Source organism: Anomaloglossus baeobatrachus, chromosome 5 (assembly GCF_048569485.1).
Source record: "Anomaloglossus baeobatrachus isolate aAnoBae1 chromosome 5, aAnoBae1.hap1, whole genome shotgun sequence".
In the NCBI taxonomy this organism is placed as follows: Eukaryota; Metazoa; Chordata; class Amphibia; order Anura; family Aromobatidae; genus Anomaloglossus; species Anomaloglossus baeobatrachus.
In genome coordinates this window covers 67,049,417-67,068,362 of record NC_134357.1, presented here as the reverse complement: position 1 = coordinate 67,068,362, position 18,946 = coordinate 67,049,417, and the positions used below count along the sequence as shown (strand labels likewise).

At 46.7% G+C, this 18,946-nt stretch overlaps 1 protein-coding gene across 3 annotated transcripts in view; it reads left to right on the top strand.

The window, feature by feature from the left end:
* Nucleotides 1-18,946, top strand: part of LOC142310837 (protein FRA10AC1 homolog) — a 132,239-nt gene that overhangs the window by 10,451 nt on the left and 102,842 nt on the right. For all 3 annotated transcript variants that reach the window (XM_075348578.1, XM_075348579.1, XM_075348577.1), the window contains exons 2-4: nucleotides 5,425-5,501; nucleotides 11,137-11,232; nucleotides 11,323-11,368. In XM_075348578.1, coding sequence (XP_075204693.1) covers nucleotides 5,425-5,501; nucleotides 11,137-11,232; nucleotides 11,323-11,368 — 219 coding nt within the window. The remainder of the gene's footprint in view (nucleotides 1-5,424; nucleotides 5,502-11,136; nucleotides 11,233-11,322; nucleotides 11,369-18,946) is intronic.

The following is an 18,946-nucleotide window of genomic DNA, read 5'->3' as shown; positions in this document are numbered from 1 at the left end:
TGAGGCTCGGGAAGCTGCGCCACCGGTCGGTTTATGCTGCGGAGAAGAGAAGCACAGTGGGCATGAGATTTCTAAAAATCCTTCCACTGTGCTTCTACTGCACAACGCAGCGTCATGGATGCAGGGAAAACAATCTGCGCCCAAAACGCTGCAAACCCCGATTGTGGGCATCCAGCCTAAAAAGCGTCAATGGAGGTCAAATATATATATATACAACGTCCCACCCCCCCCCTGCATATTCTAAGCTGGCACCTTTAGTACCTTTCATGTGGCACTAAAGGGTGCCTAGCCTAGTTTTTATCACAAAAACAAAAAAAAAAATGGCGTGGGGTCCCCCCTATTTTTGATAGCCAGTCAGGGTAAAGCAGACAGCTGTAGCCTGCAAACCACAGCTGGCAGCTTCATCTTGTCTGGTGATCAATTTGGAGGGCTCCCCAGGTTTTTTTTTTTTTATTTATAAATAAAAATAATAAAAAAAACAACATGGGGTCCCCCCAAATTAGATCACCAGCCAAGGTGAAGCTGACAGCTGAGGTCTGGTATTCTCAGGGTGGGAAGAGCCATGGTTATTGGACTCTTCCCAGCCTAAAAATAGCAGGCCACAGCCGCCCCAGAAGTGGCGCATCCATTAGATGCGCCAATCCTGGCGCTTCGCCCCAACTCATCCCGCGCCCTGGTGCGTTGGCTAACGGGGTAATAAATGGGGTTGATACCAGATGTGTAATGTCACCTGGAATCAAGCCCAGCAATTAGTGATGTCACGGCGTCTATCAGACACCCGACATAACTAATTGACAGTAAACAAAGCAAAAAAAGACAACAAAAAATTTTTTTATTAGAAAAAACACTCCCCAAAACATTCCCTTGTTCTCCAATTTAATAAAAATAATGGGTCCGCAGAAACCCATTTGGATGTCCCACGTCGCCTCTGGACCTTCTAGAATATGGGGGCACGTTCAGGGAACGTATCCCCCATTTTCTAGGAGGGCAGACCCTCCATTTGAGGAGAGTGGGTGCAAAAATCTGCACCCACTCTCCAAGGGTCACAGCTGCAGACTGCCGAGCAGCCAGCACAGCTCACACTGAACACTGTGCTGGCTGTCAGCTGCTCTGCTCATGTGACCGGCCGGCGTCTGCTGTGAAGGAGGAGGGAGCCGCGGGGGATCAGCGCTGCGACCGGACAGGTATGTATGACACCGGGGGGAATTGGGGTGACCGGGCAGGGCCTGGGGAACAGTTTTCTGTTGCATGTGTTATTGCACATGCGACAGAAATCATAGGAGCAGGGCGGCCGGTGCGCTACTGTGCGCGCGGCCATGTTGGATTTTCGGGAGGGGGGTCGGGGGTCGGGGCGGGCACTTTGGCGACACCGGGGGCTTTGCCAGGAAGTGAGGTCAACAGGAAACCTCTTGACCTCACTTCCAGGTAAATGCCTGCGTTCTGGCGTGCCGACAAAGGCCGCGGACCGCAACAAAAAAGCAGCTCCATGCGGTGTAGCTGCGTTCTGACCCCACATCATTGATTTCAATGGGGGAGAGAACGCAGCCACAACGCACAAAAGAAGTGACATGCTGCTTTTCTTTCCGCACCGATTTTTGGCATCCAAAACGCTGCGGAAAGAAACGCAGCGTGTGCACTGATTTTTCAGCTTTCCCATACACTTTGCTGGGAAAGCTGAACGCATGCAATTTGCCACTGAAACGCTGCGGTTCAAAACGCAGCGTTTCCGCGGTAAAAAACGCAACGTGTGCACACAGCCTAAGTGTCGGGGGGTGTCATCAGGAGGTTGTCCGAATTCATTGGGAACTCTGATGACCTCCTGGTAGTCACTACACACACAGTATTTGCTGGGTACTCCCCTGTCACCAGCGATGCGGTCCCTGATACTGTCCGCACGATGCTCCAGCTTCTAGGTCGTCAGTGCAGTGAATATTCAGTGAGTATAATGAGTGGGGGTCAGAAGCAGGAGACAGAAGAACCAAAGAAAACAGCACTGTATACAGGTGAATATAGAAAATCTTTTTATTTCAAAGACTCATGTCGTCTCCGGTACGTGTCACACTGATGTCACAAATATGCAAACATGGATCTAAGGGTTACTTTGCACACTACGACATCGCAGCTGCGATGTCGGTGGGGTCAAATCGAAAGTGACGCACATCCGGCGTCGTTGTCGACATCGGAGTGTGTAAATCATTTTTGATACGATTAACGAGCGCAAAAGCGTCGAAATCGTATCATCGGTGTAGCCTCGGTCATTTCCATAATGTTGCGGCAGTGACAGGTACGATGTTGTTCCTCGTTCCCCTGCGGCACCACACATCGCTGTGTGACAAGCTGCAGGAGCGAGGAACATCTCCTTACCTCACGCCAGCTATGTGGAATGACGGAGGTGGGCGGAATGTTTACGTACCGCTCATCTCCGCCCCTCCGCTTCTATTGGCCGCCTGCCGTGTGACGTCGCTGTGACGCCGCACGACCCGCCCCCTTAGGAAGGAGGCGGTTCGCCGGCCAGAGCGACGTTGCAGGGCAGGTGAGTGCGTGTGAATCTGCCGTAGCGATTATGTTCGCTACGCCAGCTATCACAAGATATCGCAGCTGCGACGGGGGCGGGGACTATCGCTCTCGGCATCGCTACAATCGGCTAGCGATGTCGCAGCGTGCAAAGTACCCCTAACATGTATGACTATACCGATGTGTATGGCTTGTACCCGATTAAACCTGGACAGCTGAAAGGGGCCTTAGACAGATTTCTGAACAATATTTGAGAGAAAAAGGCCTTTTGTGTACATAGACAAAGTCTTAGTTCAGCTCCTGCGTAATAATGGGGAATGTCCATGAAGCCCTCCCACAAACTTTTTATTGATTAAGTGTATGTGCATGTAATAGGAGCCCATGAAGTAGAAATCCACTGCATACACCATCCAAGATCCAAAAAGTGCTTTTATTCCATATAATGTGCGTGCCTGTAGAAGCACACAAGGTGTGAAACGGCCATCGTCCTTGGGGGGCCTGCACCCGACTCTCTCCTTCCCGCTATATTACCTGCACATTATATGGAATAAAAGCACTATATGGATCTTGGATGGTGTATGCCGCGGTTTTCTACTTCATGGACTCTTGCTCTGGATATCTCTTCTCCTCGTCCACGTGCACCCATTACCATTTCTTCTAAAAGGAGGACTGAGTCTGTTCCAACATATTCGGTGTAAGGTATTGCACGGTTCAGTGCGGAGCCGCTTCTGTTTATTATAGTGTATGTGCAAGTAATGCAATGTGTGTTAATATACTCGTTTACCGCTGCTCTCTCCGCAGAAGGGCCTGTTTCATCATTACTTGGTCCTTCTCGGGTTTTTAGAACAGGAGATAAGGCTTTGCATGCTGCGGGGGTTTCTTCCACCCTTTGCAAAAATAAGACAAATAACGGAAACCAGATGACCTCCACAATAATAAATGGCCCCTCTGTTTCCATTTGCATGAGGTTTACAACAGATTGATTTTGGACATTTTTCAGCTTGTCGGGAATGTCGGATCACAAGTGTGATCAATGCCTAACAATGTACTAAGAAATATAATGTCCGAGTGGCTGTATGTGATTATGGGTGACATCGGCTGCCATCATTAACCAGTCGCACACCACTACGCACACGCTCATTCAGTGACGTCCTCCCTGTTCTTTGGTTGCTTTCTCTTGGTTATGTCTTTCTGTACATACCAGAACTCGCTGCCTCAACATGTCAGACTATCTACTACACTTGCAAACTTCAAACAGAACTTGAAAACTCATCTGTTCAGAAATGCCTATAACCTTCAATGACCTCACTGCCGCCCCACCACCCTGCGGAGCTGCCGCCCCACCACCGTGCGGAGCTGCCGCCCCACCACCGTGCGGAGCTGCCGCCCCACCACCGGGCGGAGCTGGCGCCCCACCACCGGGCGGAGCTGGCGCCCCACCACCGGGCGGAGCTGGCGCCCCACCACCGGGCTGAGCTGGCGCCCCACCACCGAGCGGAGCTGCCGCCCCACCACCGGGCGGAGCTGCCCGCCCAACCTACACCCCACCTACTGTCTCCTCCCCAAAATCTTATAGAATGCAAACCTACAAGGGCAGGGCCCTCTTCCCTCTCTACTAGTCTGTCTATTGTAACTTATATATGTATTCTGTATGTAACCCCTTCTAATGTACAGCACCATGGAATCAATGGTGCTCTATAAATAAATAATAATAATTAATTATATTAGACAGGTTATGACGGCATCGAATTATGAGGGCGAGGGCTCTTCCCCCGGTGCTCTTTGGAGTCATACATGGTACTATATGTACAAATTACAGGCGTCTAGTCCATGCTTTGTTGTGTGTACACATTACCTTTTGCATGACTTCATTTTTTTCCCCCACTAGTGTAGGTATACTTATACAGTGGAACCTTACTTAACGAGAAGAATCCGTTCTGGGACTGTGCTTGTTAACCAAGTTACTCGTTCAGCAAAGCAAGATTGCCCATAGGAAATAATGCAATGCAGACAATTCCTTCCACAACTTGTTAAATGTCCCATCCTGGTCCTCTATTCGGTCATTCCACACATGCAGAAACACATACAAACACCCACAAACACACAAGCACGCATGCACACGCACATATTATGCTCACCTTACCTTCCGTTCCATCGCCGGTCTCCTGGGACTTGCTGTTCTTCGGTGCGGGCCGTGTATCGGGTAACCATAACGACAAGGGAGGAACTTCCTGCCAGAGCGCTGACGTCAAAGGCAGAGCCGCTTGCCTCTGATTGGGCAGCGCACTGCCTTTGACAAGCGGTGACAGGAACCAGGAAGTTCCTGCTTCGTCACTATGGATGCAGATGCCTGGAGTGGAGCGGCGAACTACAGGACCCAGGAGACCAGCGATGAAATGGAAGGTACACATATTATATGCTCACCTTACCTTCTGTTCCATCGCCGGCCTCATGGTACTTGTAGTTCACCGCAAGCACGTCACGATGTACCCGGGAACTACAAGAACCATGAGACCGGCGGTGGAACTGAAGGTAAGGTGAGCATAATACTGTATATGTGTGTGTGCGTGCGTGTTTGTTTGTGTGTGTTTGTGTGGACTGCAAGTGCGGGTCAGAGCGCGGTGGATGGACGAAACCGGAAGTGAGTGAGGTAAGGATTTTGCTCGCACAGCAAAGCTTTCTCGTTACAAATTTACAGAAAGCTTTGCTTGTTAAGCGAAATTCTCGTTAAGTGGGTTACTCGTTAAGCGAGGCGTATCTTGGTAGAGACGTAGTACACAGTACATACAAAGTGCCCTGCTTGTATCTATCCTCTCTGCCAGCTATAGGGCAGGATTATTTTCATTATACCAGTGGTGCATTATTACACAGAAGGTTTAATGCTGTTTTGTTTTCCCCATTATGCTGCAGGCTCGTGGCCGTGATGAATATGACTCAGAGTTTAGTGATGAGGACGATGAGTCTGAGAAAATTGCCAAGGAAAAACGGTGAGCTTGTATGTCCCATTAGATGAGTGTTACCGAATTACACGTGTGGCTGTGAAAGGGGGTCCAGCACTCCGAGACCTATTACATATGATCAATGTCTATTACCAGCCTCTGGATGCTTTTGTGTGATTATTGAAGCTTTTACATCAGAAAACTGGATTAATGCTTTGAAAAGTCACAGTATGGAGTTGCGCCAAAAAAGTTGGAACTTTATTCGTTTTTCACTCCAGTTTGAGGCCGTTCAGCCAAAATTGGTGTAGCTGGGGAGGTGGTGGGATGTGGCGGTGCCCACCAATCTCAGATGCCGATATTGTTTTTTTTTTATTCTAGAAATGCTACTTCAGTGCCCATAGCATCTCTATTGAGGCGCACACCACTGAGATCTGTCATATCCATTAACTGACGCACCCCTCTGAATTCTGCACCTCCAACTCCAGCGAAGACTGGAGTGTGCAAACACAAGTATTAATGAATCAGACCCTCAATTTTGTAATCTAAAGGGGGTTATCTCCAAATGTATGATTGGTGAGGGTCGAGACAACGAACAAAAATCCCTTTTCTGTGTAGAGCAGTGATTGACATGATTGACACTACTACTCTATTCACACACTTGGGGACGCCCATTCTTGTGATTGTTTGGTCCCAGCAGTCAGACCAAATTGCTTATGATTAAGGAGTTCTTCTTTGAAACGCGTAAGGCATATGGAGAGTGATTTAGTCCATATACATACCTTTTATTTTGACCTAATAAAGTTCAAGTTTTTTTAAAAGACATCGGTGCTGGATATGCTTTCCTCCCCTTCAATGATTACAAGTTTTGAATGTCGCAGCTGAAAACTGCTAGAGATATAGAATATTTTGGCACACAGCTTTCATTGGCAGTGATATTCTAAATTAATGGAGTGGCGGTCAAGTACACTACAGCTCAAAAGTTTAGGGTCACTTATATATTTCCTTATTTTTGAAAGAAAAGCACATTTTTTTTATTTTTTTTAAACTAAGATTAAGTTAAACAGAATTACACTCTATACATTGTTAATGTGGTAAATCACTATTCTAGCTGCAAATGTCTGTTTTTTAATGCAATATCTACATAGGTTTATAGAGGCCCATTTCCAACAACCACCACTCCAGTGTTCTAATGATACATTGTGTTTGCTAACTGTGTTAGAAGGCTAATGGATGTTTATAAACTCCTTGAAAATTCTTCTGCAAGTATGTTTGCACAGCTGAAAACAGTTTTGCTGATTAGAGAAGCTATAAAACTGACCTTCCTTTGAGCTAGTTGAGAATCTGGAGCATTACATTTGTTGGTTCCATTAAACTCTCAAAATAGCCAGAAAAAGAGAACTTTCATGTGAAACTCGACAGTCTATTCTTGTTCTTAGAAATGAAGGATATTCCATTCGAGAAATTGTCAAGAAACTGAAGATTTCCTACAACGGTGTGTACTACTCCCTTCAGAGGAGAGCACAAACAGAAGTGTGAGGCCGCGCTGCACAGCTGAGCAACAAGACAAGTACATTAGAGTCTCTAGTTTGAGAAATCGACGCCTCACAGGTCCTCAACTGGCAGCTTCATTAAATAGTACCCGCAAAACGCCTGTGTCAATGTCTACAGTGAAGTGGCGACTCTAGGATGCTGGCCTTCAGGGCAGAGTGACAAAGAAAAAGCCATATATGAGACTGTCTACTAAAAGGAAAAGGTTAATATGAGCAAGAAAACACAGACATTGGACAGAGGAAGATTGGAAAAAAGTGTTATGGACAGATGAATCGAAGTTTGAGGAGATTGGATCACACAGAAGAACATTTGAGAGACGCAGAACAACTGCAAAGATACTGGAAGACTGCATGACGACTTCTGTCAAGCATGGTGGAGGAAATGTGATGGTCTGGGGTTGCTTTGGTGCTGGTAAAGTGGGAGATTTGTACAAGGTAAAGGGGATTTTGAATAAGGAAGGCTATCACTCCATTTTGCAACACCATGCCATACCCTGTGGACAGCGCTTGATTGGAGCCAGTTTCATCCTACAACAGGACAATGACCCAAAGCACACCTCCAAATTATGCATGAACTATTCAGGGAGGAAGCAGGCGGCTGGTATTCTATCTGTAATGGAGTGGCCAGCCCAGTCACCAGATCTCAACCCTATTGAGCTGTTGTGGGAGCAGCCTGACCGTATGGTGCAAAAAGTGCCCATCCAGCCAATCCAACTTGTGGGAAGGGAAGCTTGGGGTGAAATATCTCCAGATTACCGCAGCAAATTAACAGCTAGAATGCCAAAGGTCTGCAAAGCTGGAATTGCTGCAAAGGAGCATTCTGTGCCGAAAGCAAAGTGTGAAGAGAAAATTATTTCAAGTAAAAATCATTATTTCTAACCTCGTCACTCTCTGGACTCTATTTTCTATTCATTATGGAACTCATGGTAAATAAAAGTGTGATTTTTCATGAAAAAGACAAAATTGTCTGGGCGACCCCAAACTTTTGAACTGTAGTGTATGTGCACAGTCATTGAAGGAAGGACAAAATGTTCCCCACCTTTGGCGATCTCAATGGTCCGATCCCAACAGACGAAAGTGTCGCTCATCTTGTGAATAAGTTATTACTTATTGTTATTGGAATTCCCCTTTAAGGAGGTTCATTTTATGAGAAGATTTGGGTTAGGATTATTTCTATAATCTAGTAATGAAAAGTAGTGCTGGGTTATGCTGTGACCGCCGGGGGACGAGGCCACGTCCAATTCACTGGCTGATTAGGTTTGTGGTTACTAATGCACCTCGGAGACTTGTTACACATCCGGGATCCCAGCCAGATAAATAGCTTTTATTTTTTATGTTTTTGTCACTTACAGTTTATCGTCATTATTCGATGGAAATAAAATAAGATCTGCTTTATAATTATGAGATAGCCGCAAAATGGGAAATGTTTGTGACATCAGCTGCATAAGACACATAATGGTCTGAGGTGTAAAATTACTGTGTGATCATCAAAAATATTGTGAGATCCTTGTGTGTTTTTTTTTTTTTTTTGGGGGGGGGGTTTCATGAAGTCAAATGTTGATGAAGTGAGTTAATTGATTACACACATGGGCATAATGGAGGGTTCAGTGATTACACACATGGGTATAATGGAGGGTTCAGTGATTACACACACGGGTATAATGGATGGTTCAGTGATTACACACATGGGCATAATGGAGGGTTCAGTGATTACACACATGGGTATAATGGAGGGTTCAGTGATTACACACATGGGTATAATGGAGGGTTCAGTGATTACACACACGGGTATAATGGATGGTTCAGTGATTACACACATGGGCATAATGGAGGGTTCAGTGATTACACACATGGGTATAATGGAGGGTTCAGTGATTACACACATGGGTATAATGGAGGGTTCAGTGATTACACACGGGCATAATGGAGGGTTCAGTGATTACACACATGGGTATAATGGAGGGTTCAGTGATTACACACATGGGCATAATGGAGGGTTCAGTGATTACACACATGGGCATAATGGAGGGTTCAGTGATTACACACATGGGCATAATGGAGGGTTCAGTGATTACACACATGGGCATAATGGAGGGTTCAGTGATTACACACATGGGCATAATGGAGGGTTCAGTGATTACACACATGGGCATATTGGAGGGTTCAGTGATTACACACATGGGCATAATGGAGGGTTCAGTGATTACACACATGGGCATAATGGAGGGTTCAGTGATTACACACATGGGCATATTGGAGGGTTCAGTGATTACACACATGGGCATAATGGAGGGTTCAGTGATTACACATATAGGCATAATGGAGGGTTCAGTGATTACACATATAGGCATAATGGAGGGTTCAGTGATTACACACATGGGCATAATGAAGGGTTTAGTGGTTACACACATGGGCATCATGGCGGGTTCAGTGATTACACACAGGCATAATGGAGGGTTCAGTGATTACACACATGGCCATAATGAAGGGTTTAGTGGTTACACACATGGGCATAATGGTGGGTTCAGTGATTACACACATGGACATAATGGTGGGTTCAGTGATTACACACATGGACATAATGGAGGGTTCAGTGATTACACACATGGCCATAATGAAGGGTTTAGTGGTTACACACATGGACATAATGGAGGGTTTAGTGGTTACACACGTGGGCATAATGGTGGGTTCAGTGATTACACACGGGCATGATGAAAGGTTCAGTGATTACACACATGGACGTAATGGAGGGTTCAGTGATTACACACATGGGCATAATGAAGGGTTTAGTGGTTACACACATGGGCAAAATGGCGGGTTCAGTGATTACACACATGGGGGTGATGGAATTTTCAATGATTATACACGTGGGAGTGATGGCGGGTCTAGCGATTGTACACATGGAGGGTTCAGCAATTAAACACATATAGTTGATGGAGGGTTCAGTGGGGGTGATGAATTGCTGAACCATCTGTCCCACCATGTGTGTAATCACTGAACCCTCCTGTCCCCCCTGTGTGTGTAATCACTAAACCCTCCATCACCCCGATGTATGTAACCACTGGTGCCGTTCCATTGTGTACACGGTTTACATCCGGCTACAGCTGATCGGTGAAGGAGCCGTCTGTTGGATCTCCATGGTCTGATATTGATGACTAATCCTAAGGACAAATAATCAACATTTGAGACATGGAAAACCACTTTTAATTAGACAATGTCATAGGTAGAGAATCACAAGGATTCTCAGGACAAAACCTGACAGAGGATTTATCACTTATAAAGACCTTACAAGAACCAGGGGTGTGAAGGACAGGCAACTTACATGTCAGTGTAAGGCTACTTTCACACATCATGTTTTTTTCCATCAGGCACAATCCGGAAAAAAACGGGTAAAACGGATCCGGTACCACATCCGTTTTATCCCCATAGATTTGCATTGTTACTGGATTGTGCCTGATGGCTTTGCGTTGCATCCGTTTTTTTCCGGATGCGGCAAAATTAATTAAAGCGGCGACCGGAGTCAATGTATCTTGTAATGTTTTGTCGTCCGGCAAAAAAAACGCATCGCGCCGCATCTGGCCGCTGCGGCGCATTTTTCAATGCATGCCTATGGACGCCGGATGCGGCGCGATGCGGAAAAAACCGCATCCAGCCGCCGCATGCGGTTTCTTCCACTGCGCATGCTCAGTAGCGTGCCGCAACCGGAAAAAAACGGACGGGCCGCATGTACAAACGTATGCAAAGGATGCGGTGTTTTCGCCGCATCCGTTGCATAGGTTTCACAGCCGGATTGAGCCGCACTGCTCAAACCGGATGTGTGAAAGCAGCCTAAGGAGGGGTTCCTTACAGTTAGAGCAATCAAAGATATAAAACCTATACGGTACCATATACAGTAGTATTTGCTCGTGTTTTCACACAATTAGATCAATTTGATTTTACTCTATTCTCAGAAAATAGAAAACAAAGCATTGTGAGAACATGAATTGTTCTCTGCTGGATCTTGCTTTATCTTACACTTTGGTATTTCTCCGGTGGTCTGTGCTTTTTTCACGGGCCATGGGCCTGGTTGGATCTTGTAGATCGGCCTTCACTAATTTCTATGTATTAATTGGTTGTACGTTGTTTAATTTCAGACGAAAGGAGGAGGAGGAGCTGCTTAGAAAGCCTTTCCAGAAGGAGAGACCTGGGAAGGTGGCACACAGACATGTCGCCGAGCAGGAATGGGACCGGTATGACATCAGCCGCCTCTTGCCCATCAGTCATTAGTTGAAATACTTGTATTATATTAGGTCTTCTTTTTTTTTTTTTTGTACCTAAAGAGAGGAAGCACGAAACCAGCGGTTCCACCTCATCTCTATGGATGCGGTATCCTTTGTCAATATCCCGGGGACCTGACTTTTTACTGTCACAAGTTTTACTAAGCCTTCCACCCGCAGTGTTGTGACGTGAGGAAGTGCGGATCACGATTGTGTTACAAAAACTGCAGATCAAGGCATAAATAATGATTAAAAAGAAGTCAATAAAGTTACAATGTAATAAGCGTACAGGCAAATTATATAATCTGATTATATAGTCTGAATTCTGTAATCTTGGTAAGACATTGTAATCATTCCTTTATTATATTATTTGCTCCCCTAAGAAATGTAGTGCTCCTTTAATAGCTTTTGTCATTTTGTAATCTATGGATTCTCAATCACACTTAGGGATGGAGACGGTTCCAGTGTCCTTTTAATTTGGAGCTTTTTGTTTCTTTGGGTTATGCCACTCCTGTAAAGCCTGCTTTACAGGTTACGATTAAGCAGACGATATCGTATGCGATGTGACCCGCCCCCATCTTATGTGTGGCATGTTCAATTTGTTGAACGTGTCGCACAAACGATTATTTGCCGTCACACGTACTTACCCGTCCATACGACCTCGCTGTGGGCGGCGAATGTCCACTTCCTGGAGTGGGAGGGACGTTCGGCGTCACATCGATGTCACGCGGCAGCCGGCCAATAGAAGCGGAGGGGCGGAGCTGAGCGGGACGTAAACATCCCGCCCACCTCCTTCCTTCCGCATAGCCGGCGGGACGCAGGTAAGATCTGTTCATCGTTCCTTGGGTGTCGCACACTGCGATGTGTGCTACCTCGGGAACATTGAACAACCTCACGTTCAATTTTTAACAATTGAACGACGTGCGTGCGATGAACGTTTTAACGTGCAATCGCACGTAGCTGTCACACGCTACAATATCACTTACGATGCCGGAGGTGCGTCACTTACGACGTAATCCCGCCGATGCCGATATCGTAAGATACATTGCAGCGTGTAAAGCCCGCTTAATTGTAGGAATAAATTGTGGCATTCCAGATCTAGAGGTATTCGTGAGCAGAGAGAATCGTCAGGAGGAAAAATTATGGCCTAATAACCCCTTCCTACCCATCCCTGTGTTGTAATATTGTGGAATATGAATGTATAAAAAAAGTTTTATAACTTTCATGTTCCGTATGTAAATGATCAGAGCGGCTAGTCTGCAGGGTGTCACTTTGCCCCATCTAGTTTGCCCTCTCTCCGTGGTGTCACGTCCCTGTGAGATTGATACCGTGTATTTACATGAGCGACGTCACCCTCCTGGAATCCCACATGTGCATGCTTCTCATTCGCGCACCCTTCTTAGACAGGTGTTTTCTTGGCATTTTTAGACGCGCTCTGCGCATGGTCGGAAGCGAAGGATCCTTCAGATCATGCGCAGTGCGCTTGTGAAGCCAACAAGCAAACACCTGGCTCAGAAGGCTGCGCGAATAAGAAGCATGCACATGTGGGATTCCAGGAGGGTGACGTCGCTCGTGTGAATACACGGTATCACACCCACAGGAGCGTAATAGCACAGAAAGAGGGCAAACTAGAAGAGGCGAAGTGACGCTCAAGGGACTAGTCCCTCTGTTCATTTACATACGGAGCATTTAAGTTATAAAACTTTTTTTATAAATTCATTTTACACAATATTACACCACAGGGATGGGCAGGAAGGAGTTTCTTTTTCGCTCCTAATTGGGAGACCCAGACAGTGGGTGTATAGCTACTGCCTCTGGAGGCCGCACAAAGAACTACACTTAAAAGTGTAAGGCCCCTCCCCTTCTGGCTATACACCCTCCCGTAGGAGTACGGATTCCTCAGTTTTAGCTTTGTGCGAAGGAGGTCAGACACGCACGCATAGCTCCATTGTTTTTAGTCAGCAGCAGCTGCTGACTATGTCGGATGGAAGAAAAGAGGGCCCATACAGGGCTCCCAGCATGCTCCCTTCTCACCCCACTGTATGTCGGAGGTGTTTGTAAGGTTGAGGTACCCATTGCGGGTACGGCGGCTGGAGCCCACATGCTGATTCCTTCCCCATCCCTTTTTACAGGGCTCTGGGTGAAGTGGGATTTACTGGTCTCCAGGCACTGAGACCGTGCTCCATCTACAGCCCCTGGAGAAGATGCTGGATGGAGCGGAGTACATCAGGGACATGGCCCTGCTTCCTCAAGGTACTCTGTGTCCCCGTGCATTTGGCGCTCACACCGCAGCATGCTGGGTGTTGTAGTGCGCCGGGGACATCAGCGCTGCGGCGCTTGTGCCATAGCCTCATTCAGCTTCGCTGAAGCAGGCACACTTTTGGGAAAAGGTCGCGCCGGCCGCTGGGACTGCGGCGCGGCTGGCACTTGTGGTGCGCCGGGGACTTCAGCGCGGGCCGCGCTTTTACGGCGGCCGCGCTGATAACTCGAGTCCCCGGCTTTTGCGGCCTATTTCCGTTCGTTCCCGCCCCCGGACCTGCCAGTCAGGAGAGGGGCGGGACGCTGGTCAGTGCATCAGCGCTGAGGGCTGGAGTCGTTTTTACATACTCCAGCCCTCACAATAGGCACAGAGGGGACACTGTTTCCCGCACTTTTGTTTGGGAACTCCCACGGACCGCCCCTCTCCACAGACGCCGGCAGCCATTCCTGCTGACACGCTGAGCTGCAGAGGGGAGCCGGGGAGACCCAGACAAGGAATTCTGCGCCTCTTACCCGCTATTCAGCGGGCGGTAAGCAGCCCTCAGGGCTCACCCCCTCTTGTGCCAGTAGTAATCTTAGTATTTTGTTCCTGCAAATACTTTGTACTGCATAGCGCTGGTCGCCCTTTGGCTATAGACTCTCTCACATTGCAGAGAGCCAACAGCATGTCGTCCACAAAACGCAAGGGTGCCAAGGCACAGACATTATATGCTTCCTGTACCGCATGTGGGACTTTTCTACCGGCAGGCTCCACTGACCCCCATTGTGTGCAGTGCTCGGCCCCTGCGGCACTTGCACAGTCGGGACCTCTGCTGGACGTGACCCAGGGTGTACCACCTGTGAATGCTGTCCAGGTGACATTACCTCCAAGCTCCGGGACGGGCACATACACCTCAGGGTGAAGACTCTGACTCGGACGATGGCCCCAGGCAACCTAAGCGGGCTCGCTATGAGGAGCCTTCACATTCATCTCAATGGTCAGGATCCCAGCGAGATGAATCTATGGGTGATGAGGCGGACGTAACTGATCAGGATTCTGATCCTGGGACCGCTCTCAATCTAGATACACCAGATGGTGACGCCATAGTTAATGATCTTATAGCTATGTCACAAATTCTTGACACATTGCGAGCTAGGCCTGTACTTCAGGCCACGGACACTGTGCAATCATTGCCAATTTTTCTTTCCTTCCTGCAGTCTGGGTTGGAAAAAGGTTTGTCGCTTAGCTCTCTTAAGGGTCAAGTCTCCGCGCTATCCGTATTCTTTCAGAAGCGCTTGGCACGGCTTTCTAAAGTACGCACTTTTCTCCAAGGAGTTTGTCATATCGTTCCTCCTTACAGACGGCCATTGGAACCCTGGGATCTGAACAAGGTTCTGATTGCTCTCCAGAAGCCGCCTTTCGAGCCTTTGAAAGATGTTTCCCTTTCTCGGCTTTCACAAAAAGTAGTTTTTCTTGTGGCGGTCACGTCTCTTCGAAGAGTGTCCGAGCTAGCGGCGTTATCTTGCAAATCTCCCTTCCTGGTGTTTCACCAAGACAAGGTAGTACTGCGTCCAATTCCAGAGTTTTCTCCCAAGGTGGTTTCTTCATTTCATCTCAATCAGGATATCACTTTGCCATCTTTGTGTCCGCATCCAGTTCACCAATTTGAAAAAGGTTTACATCTGTTGGACCTGGTGAGAGCACTCAGGATTTACATTTCTCGCACGGCGTCTCTACGCCGTTCTGATGCGCTCTTTGTCCTAGTCGCTGGTCAGCATAAGGGATCGCAAGCTTCCAAATCCACCCTGGCGCGGTGGATCAAGGAACCAATTCTTCACACATACCGTTCTGCTGGGCTTCCGATTCCATCTGGACTGAAGGCCCATTCTACCAGAGCCGTGGGTGCGTCCTGGGCATTGCGGCATCAGGCTACGGCTCAGCAGGTGTGCCAGGCGGCTACCTGGTCGAGTCTGCACACGTTTACCAAACACTATCAAGTGCATACCTACGCTTCGGCAGATGCCAGCCTAGGTAGACAGGTCCTTCAGGCGGCGGTGGCCCACCTGTAGGAAAGGGCTGTCTGACAGCCCGTTCATGTGGTATCTTTTTACCCACCCAGGGACTGCTTTTGGACGTCCCACTGTCTGGGTCTCCCAATTAGGAGCGAAAAAGAAGAAGGGAATTTTGTTTACTTACCGTAAATTCCTTTTCTTCTAGCTCCAATTGGGAGACCCAGCACCCGCCCTATTTGTTCTTAGGGTTTCGTTTTTCGGGTGCACATGTTGTTCATGTTGTTTCTTAAGTTCTCCGATCTTGTTATCGGATTGAATTTGTTTTTGAAACTGTTATTGGCTTTCCTCCTTCTTGCTTTGGTACTAAAACTGAGGAATCCGTACTCCTACGGGAGGGTGTATAGCCAGAAGGGGAGGGGCCTTACACTTTTAAGTGTAGTTCTTTGTGCGGCCTCCAGAGGCAGTAGCTATACACCCACTGTCTGGGTCTCCCAATTGGAGCTAGAAGAAAAGGAATTTACGGTAAGTAAACAAAATTCCCTTCTTTCAGGCCACACATCACCCTGCTTGTAGGTCAGAACGCAGAAGGGACCTGACAGGTTCCTTTTAAATCCAGGGGAATTTCTGAATGGAGTGGACTTCCTTCTACAAAAATTGAATTTTCATCTGGCCTATGCTTTTCCCCTTCTTGTTCCGACAGCTCTGCTGAAAATAAGAGGGGAGGGAGCCAGGGTCATATTGATTGCCTCCTGTTAGCCGAAAAGTTACGTGGGGCCATTACATACAATTCAACAGGTGCAGTGGAAAAAAAATGCAAAGTGGTTTTACAATAGAAATAAATAGGAAAAGCCTTGAAAAGGATAGTGAAACAATGTTCAGGCTGTTTTATGAACAAGAAAAGGATCCATACAACTAAGTTGCTAAGGCATACCATATTCACATAATTGATCTATTCCCACGAAACATACTGTATAGGAAACCAAAGAAAACAAAGTGGTTTTAAGGGAAAGCACAATACATATTTTATTAGCGCAGCAAGTGCATAGTACAATCAGCATATCTCATTATACATTATGGATGTCGGTCACCAAAACATCAGTTTGCAACAACATATATGTCGCCGTTGTGCATACATATATACATGTTCAGTTTACATGAAAATCACATTGAATAATATGAAGTATGAAAAACTCAATTACACATATAATACATGTAAGAAATTGTAAATAGTGACTGTTAACATGCAGAGTTAGAACAGCAGTATACATGTTGCTCCCATCTCACCGGTATATAAAGTGCTAAGTGCAATATACAAGTTTCAGAGCTCTATTGGGCTCTTGAATGGTATTAAAATGTAGCGCCAGAATTGCACTTATGCCCAGGAGATATTAGATGGCAAATCAAACTCTCACCGAGCCTGATTGTTACATCAATACATAAGATGCCATGCTGTGTGTACATGTAACTAAATTATCCCACAAGAAACCATTATTGTATCAGCGTGGGACAACATTGTACACACACACCCACATGCAGCATTGTTAACAAACCAGGCAAGCTGAGGAATCATTGCATACTTAGCATTGGAGACTCAGACCAGAAGAGGTGAAAACCAGGGACGTACATTTCGCGATCTTTTTCAACCTGGTACAGGCAAGAAAATGATGTCACATAATTTTCTTGCCTGTACCAGGTTGAAAAAGATTGCGAAACGTACGTCCCTGGGTCTGGTGTTCACCTCTTCTGGTCTGAGTCTCCAACGCTAAGTATGCAATGATTCCTCAGCTTGCCTGGTTTGTTAACAATGCTGCATGTGGGTGTGTGTGTACAATGTTGTCCCACGCTGACACAATAATGGTTTCTTGTGGGATAATTTAGTTACATGTACACACAGCATGGCATCTTATGTATTGCTGGAACAATCAGGCTCGGTGAGAGTTTGATTTGCCATCTAATATCTCCTGGGCATAAGTGCAATTCTGGCGCTACATTTTAATACCATTCAAGAGCCCAATAGAGCTCTGAAACTTGTATATTGCACTTAGCACTTTATATACCGGTGAGATGGGAGCAACATGTATACTGCTGTTCTAACTCTGCATGTTAACAGTCACTATTTACAATTTCTTACATGTATTATATGTGTAATTGAGTTTTTCATACTTAATATTATTCAATGTGATTTTCATGTAAACTGATCATGTATATATGTATGCACAACGGCGACATATATGTTGTTGCAAACTGATGTTTTGGTGACCGACATCTATAATGTATAATGAGATATGCTGATTGTACTATGCACTTGCTGCGCTAATAAAATATGTATTGTGCTTTCCCTTTAAAACCACTTTGTTTTATGAAGCTTGCTCCAGAAAACTTCATGTACTAGTACCCATAGGGTTCATTTACATTGGGTGGTCTGTACCAGCGTTCCTAGGAGCATTACCAATTATTGGCATCTGTATATGTTAAAAATGCATTATAGATGCATGTCCCATTTGTAGGAGCAAAATCTGTCCCTCCTGATGAAGTGACCGCCACCTTGAGGTGGAGAAAGTGTGATTTCTGAGAAACTCGGTCCTCATTCACTTCTAGGGGTGTTACAGAAATGCCGCGATTTTTGTTTCTTCTCCCCCCAGATTTCAATCTTTCTTAGCATCATAAAGCAAGAAATCCGCTGTGAAAACCCGCTGCGTGTAGTGACATTCTGCAAATGTGAAATCCACAGTGCCAGTCAATTTCCACTGTGGATTTCATCTACCACATGTGGATAAGTTTTAGTAATGTCACAGCAATCTGTTCCGTACATTTGCACAGGCTCGAAAAGGGTTATTCATCACTTCGGGAGGTGATGTCCGTGTACAGGAGGTGGGTATAGTGCCCTGTCCTGTGGAAAGGCGCAGGTGGTAAGATGAGGGGTAGAGCAATAAAGACGTCTGTACGGGGCTCAAACACTGTGATTCATGGCTCCTATTGATTAAAGGGGCAGTGTCATTGGTGCTTCCTGCATCTCTGCCTGCACATTTAATTTAACTGTAATGTGCCCTCTGAAGCGGGCTTTACACGCTACGAGATCGCTACAGCTCGTAGGGGTCACGGATTTTGTGACGCACATCCGGCCGCTTGGTGATCTCGTTGTGTGTGTGACTCCTATGAGCGATTTTGCATCGTCGCAAAAACGTGCAAAATCGCTCATCGGTGACATGGGGGTCCATTCTCAAATATAGTTACTGCAGCAGTAACGAAGTTGTTCCTCGTTCCTGCAGCAGCACACATCGCTCCGTGTGACGCCGCAGGAACGATGAACCTCACCTTACCTGCCTCTCGCCCACAATGTGGAAGGAAGGAGGTGGGCGGGATGTTACGTGCCGCTCATCTCCGCCCCTCAGCTTCTATTAAGCGGCGGTTCAGTGACGCTGCTGTGACGTCGATG